At 32.6% G+C, this 6,004-nt stretch overlaps 1 protein-coding gene across 2 annotated transcripts in view; it reads left to right on the top strand.

Moving 5' to 3' along the window:
* The first annotated feature begins 593 nt into the window (after positions 1-593).
* Positions 594-6,004, top strand: part of LOC118200620 (polyprenol dehydrogenase-like) — a 118,457-nt gene continuing 113,046 nt past the window's right edge. The window contains exon 1 of one of the 2 annotated variants that reach the window (XM_085825943.1): positions 594-751. In XM_085825943.1, the coding sequence (XP_085682069.1) occupies positions 634-751 (118 nt within the window). In that variant the 5' untranslated portion in view covers positions 594-633. The remainder of the gene's footprint in view (positions 752-6,004) is intronic. The other variant, XM_085825944.1, reaches the window with a different exon arrangement.

Below are 6,004 nucleotides of genomic sequence, written 5' to 3'. Positions count from 1 at the left end.
TTGTTTATTTTCCCTATATTTCTTATTGAAAAAGTTCGTTTGGTATAGGTCGCTGGGACTGGAACGAATTAATGATATATACCGAGGTGCCACTCTATATCAATGTTGCAGGTACTTTTTGTGGAGGGGGATAATTTCTTTGTTATTATTGTACTCATTAAAGCAGATCTATTCCGTGTAAATTTAGATAACAGTAAAAATACAAAAAAAATTTTAATATAAATATTAATAAAATTAATATTTAGAATAAATATTACTAAAAATTAAACATTAATAAAAATATTTAATTATTTCAGTTGTTTAGTTTTGCGATTTGCGTGATATTAGAAAATTCTTCCGAATTTTGTCTCACGGAATACATGACACTAAAAAAATTCTTCCGAATTTTTGTTTCACGGAATCCCTGGATGAATTACAGATAATACCAGTGCGAGGGAGCTTACAACTTTCTTGAGAAGCAAATATGCGGAAAGTGGTAAATATACTGTTTGCAATCTAAGGTAAATAAATATTTTCGTTTGATAACCCACGTGATATTATCACAGCCAATAGGAGTACAAGCGCGCTTTTCACCTCATCTGGTTTTGACACTTGGCTGCGAAAGCTTCTGTCACTAGGTCACAAACAGCGAACATGGCTTGGTACGAACGACTGAGGGTGATTGTTGCATCTTACTATATGGCGGCCAAATACCTCATCTGCGAATTGATAGGAAGAAAAATCGGTATATATCAAGGCCTTGAAAATAAGAGTAAGTTTGATTTGTTTTATACTTGTATAAAAAAGACTGTTGTGTTTGTTTATATGTCTTTCGCTGTATGCACTGGAAAATTTATTTGTAAGAAACTGAAAAGTTCGTATACATACGAATCAAAATATAAATATCAGTATCCAAAATATAAATATCAGGTTCCTTCGATCGGTAATTTACAGTTGTGAAACTATTATTTATTAAATTTTAGCATTTTTCTTTATTTTTCAGCATAGTTCCACATCAATTACATTAGATTTCTAATTATACTTCCCATTTTTTAAATCTTGTTTCTATTAAAATCGGTGGTTCAAGAAATTGTACTAAATTATATTTAGTTTTAAATTTGAAGATTTATGTTAGAATTTGTTAGAAGTAAAAAAACGAGAAAAATATTGCTGATTATGTTTACGTTAAATGTTGCATTTCTTAACTGATTATTGCTTGAAATTTTCACTAAACATTTAATCGCCAAATGTAAAAAAGCGCATTTTATCGTCTGTAGAAATGAAAGCTAACGTTATAATGTTTTATAGTATGATTTTTGTTACTGAGATTAAATATATTTATTCATAAGAAATTGCTTATATTAGAATAATTTCTATTTCTTTTAAAGAATATAACTTTCTGGCAGTAATAATCCTTTCGTTTTTTCATTAAGAAATTACCCGCTTGTCAATATCGAATAATATTTTATATGTAATCAGATTTAAAAATAAAATTATTTTATTATTTTGGTTTATATTTTGGAAGCGCAGAATTAATATAAACTTCAGATATATACTAATATATTGTCTTAGTTTCAAGAAAAAGTAAAGCAAAAGAAAGTGCCAAATTTCAATTGATTTAAAGTATAATATTGTATCTTAAGATTTAACTGTAATTTTTTTCATGTAGTAAAGCGTAAGTCCTGCGTTTCACTACTTAAATTTTTTTGTCAAGTAAAGAACAATTAAAACTGATACCGCGTTTCGAATAATCAGTTAAAAACTGATTGTTATCCTAAGTTAATAAAAAGAATTTATTAGACTGATTTATATGCATAAACTCTCTGCATGCTTATAGATTTTAATAATCAAAAAAGGGGAAAAACTATGCCACTGGTATTATATAATTCATTGCCACACGGTATACTTAAAATTTTAAATGCAACCTAGAGAACCAGTAAGATTTTTAATAATATTTTGTTAATATTTCAATGGCAACAAGCTTTTTTTTTTTTTTTTTTTTCTTTTGCGTTGCAATTTTTTATTTTTCTAGTATCACCTGTGTGTATATTATGGATAGTTTTGATTGTTTCAATTTGTATATTCATTTCATCTCACTGATATTTTTGTTGTATTTATTCAGCAGTTCTAATTCGTCAATATTCGCCAAGGCTACATTTTTTTTTTTTTTTTTTTTTTCGCTCAATTTTATTTTGCCTGTCGCCTCAGGTGTTATAATTTTCGATTCAGTTGTTGGTGCACAAATATCACTTTGTATTATTTTAAGCGTTTTCTTATGAAATTCTTAAAACTTATTCTTTAAACTGGTTCCCTTTTTCATAATCACATATTATTGTCTAATTATTCTACAATCACTTACGTCGATTATGAAACTGTCGCAACGGATCGCGATTTAGAGCCAGTCGTGGGTAAGCGTGGACAGCACACTTGTAACGTCTGCGCTTTCGTTTGATGTAGCTCATTTGATTCTCGATAAACCATCTTTTGTTTTTATCTTTAAAGATGGAAATTAATTGTTTATTGTTGTATTTTTCTGGCATTTTTTTGGGGGGTGGGAGATTAAAATTTTGGACTTGCGGCGTTCTACAGAACAGCTAGCAGTGGGTCATTTTCAAGGTTATGGGATTCTAACTTAAAGTGTGCATTGGATATACACATTATGGTCAGCTGAATGTAGCCGACAAGATAGTAGCATATTGGAACAATTAGCTGCGAGAAGTTTGTGCTAATGGCATTCTAAGCAGATCTGATAAAATCGAAAAGCTTAACAAAATAGTTGACTTTTGGTAAAAGTTTACAATTGGGTGCTACTTGTTTATTGGCGATTCTTTTTTGACGCCAAGGTCGGCCCCAGGAAGGCATACTTGCAAGATGGCCGCGGCATAAAACCAAAATAAGAAGTCAAAGAATTGCACAAATTCGGTTTCCATGTATGTACACATCGATCTATTTTGGCTTAAAAAAGTCAGGAAGCTAAAACAAAGTTAAAACTATCATAGTAACCAGAATTGGGATTTCATCGCCAAAATTGAACAAAATTTGTCGCTAATCGAAGGGACACCCAATTCTACACTAGAGCCAGACTTTTTAATACTGACTGTTTATTAGAAAAATGGACGTTAGTTCTTCAGGATTCTATAAGACCAAATTTCACGGTCGATGGAATAATACGCAAATTATAAGCGTACAGTTATAGGTCCAAAATAGCCCATTCGTCATGAACATTTATTACCACTAGATGTTCTGCGCATGATTTGACCTGAGTGACCGTATTCCCAAAGTTGCCTTCAAACCATCTCCGATTTATTTCACTTCTATGGATTGGCAATGATGCTTTTACCCTGGCTTTGTCATTCAATTTTCATAATGATATACGTAATCTGATTATTCACATGGACTCAAAAGTAGATCCGTTGGGTACTTCCTCATTAAAGGGGCCATCGGGTTTAGACTAACAAACCAGCAAACTTAACTGCCGAATCGGTATCGTGCAAATTTCAAATATCGCCTTAACAAATAAATGCCTTACGTAGTACAGAAGTTGTTCGTAAGATCGCATATTTCTTACAGAATTTAAGCCCTTTTAAACGAAGAAATTTTTCAGTTATTAAACTATAGCGTCTACACTAATGAGATATTTAAAAAGCCAGTGAAATGTTTTCCATAATGTCAACTTAACAGTTTATCCTATTATACTACATTTTACGTTTTATTTTTATTCATTTTTATGTTTTATTTTTTATTCTTCCGCAAAGGATCACAATTAGGAAAATTACTATTCTTTATGTCTGATATTCTAGAAACTTTCAGTTACAGTTTTTTGCCGTTAATTTATATTTATCAATAGTATAGTACAGTAAACTTTTTCTGAGACAACCAACCATGAATCTAGACCAGCGATTCTCAACTGGTGGTACCCGTACCACTGGTGGTACACAAGGGAAAAATTGGTGGTACGCAAAACAAAGTATTTTTAACTATTAAATTCAAAAATCTCCTGAAGGAAAAGAACAATTGATAGAAATTTCCTGTGATCGAACTCTAACTGAAGATTTCAAAAATAACACACTTGTTAACTTTAGGCTTGGGGGAAAAAAAAATTAAAGGCGTTTCAAATAAAACTGTTAAAATTTTTTTTGCCTTTTCGCACAACCTATTTTTTGTGAGCAAGTATTTTCTTCCACTTTTTATTTGAAAAAGAAATACAGAACAAAATTAAAATTGGATCCTAATTTACTGTTAAAGTTAAGTGAAATAAGACCATGCATTAAGAAATTGATCTTTCTTATAAAGGCCCAAATTTCACAATAAAGTTTAGAATTAAAGTATTATGAGTTAAATTTTGGTAATTAAAAAATGGTAACCAATTTTTAATCTAAATATTTTTTTTATGTGTGCACATTTAATATAGCCAATAGGTTGTGCAAATGGCAAAATAGATACTTTTTGAATATTTCTATTGAGAAACTGAACAACAATCATTGTAAAATGTAGTGGTGGTGCTAATTTTTGTTTAGATGGTACGCATTAGTCAAAAGGTTGAGAACCTCTGATCTAGATGATTTTTGTCATTTATGGTGGTGAATCTCTTAGAAAAGATGATTATCTGTGATAGCGATTATTGACTACTAAGAAATGATTAAAATTTTGAAACAATTTAGAGTAGCAATTAGCATATTTCAAATGCTGTTACGTACTTGGGGGGGGGACATATGTACATTATGGTGAGGCTGAAATTGTAAAGAGCAAATATACGAGGGCCATCCAGGAAGTAGATTACGTTTCCGTCTGTGTCCGCTAGGGGCGGGGCTAGCGCGGCCATCTTGGGGTCAGAGCGTTGCGCAGCTCAGTCTGCATCTAGCCGTGCTAGTGAGAGGTTCGTCCTGTGCTCCGTTCAGATACTGTGACGGTTTGAAATGTCTGCGTTAATTGAAAATCCCGCGAGCTGCGAGGTGCGCTCAGTAATAAGGTTTCTGACTGCAAAAAACTGTAAACCGATAGAAATCTATCGGCAGCTTCGTGAAGTGTATGGGGACAACATTATCACTGAAGGTGGAGTGCGTCAGTGGGTCATAAGATTTCAAAATGGCCGAACCAATGTTCACGACGAAGATCGAAGTGGGAGACCCAGCATAGTGACCGCCGAACTTCTCGAAAAAGTCGATGCTAAAGTCCGTGAAAATCGAAATTTCACAATAACGGAACTTTCTTTGAGTTTTCCACAAATTTCGCGAAGTTTGTTGCACGAAATCATCAGCGAAAAGCTTGGTTACCACAAGTTTTGTGCAAGATGGAAGGCAAGAAGAGGTAACGAAGTGGTTGAAGGCGCAGGCGGCCGAATTTTTCGACGAAGGAATTTCCAAGCTCGTACATCGCTACGATAAATGCCTTAATTTGTATGGTGACTATGTAGAAAAGTAGTATTTGAGTGTGGCTTTCATCTGTATATAATAAAATTTGTTTCCTATACTTTGTTTATTTTTTTATTCCAAAACGTAATCTACTTTCTGGATAGCCCTCGTATATAGAAACAAACTTTGCTTCGACTTCTTCAACCTGTCTTAGTATTTTTTTTTTTTTTTTTTTTTTTTAAATGCTGATGTTATTCGATTAATTACATGTATATGCATTCTTTCTAACAAATTACTAGAATATGTGTTAAGGCTCAAGATGATTAAATGCGAAATTATTGTGTAAAATGAGCAGATTTAAAACGTGCATTTATGCGCCTTTCTCTGTTCACCCCCTTCCCTCATTTATTTGCGCGAAATAAAGCTAGTAATACAACGAAGACGGTCATTGACCTTGTGGAAAAACCGGAAGATAACAGACGATTCTTTTTTTCAACCTTGAATGCCACCTATCGGATGAGATGTTGTAAACATTAGCAATGGACCAATTACTTCTATCTTTTCAAGGTTAACCTAGAAACGCACGTGAGCCTTTCTTTGTAACAAAAATATGCAGCAGAGTTATGCATTGCGTGAGTCAGATAGGAGATAAAAAAATTGTGCAATACAGATCT

This window comes from Stegodyphus dumicola, chromosome 10 (assembly GCF_044657685.1).
Source record: "Stegodyphus dumicola isolate Sdum_Otavi_A_Nest chromosome 10, ASM4465768v1".
NCBI classification, from domain to species: Eukaryota; Metazoa; Arthropoda; class Arachnida; order Araneae; family Eresidae; genus Stegodyphus; species Stegodyphus dumicola.
Note: the sequence above shows the minus strand (reverse complement) of the source record. Positions and strands in the feature narration are given on the sequence as shown.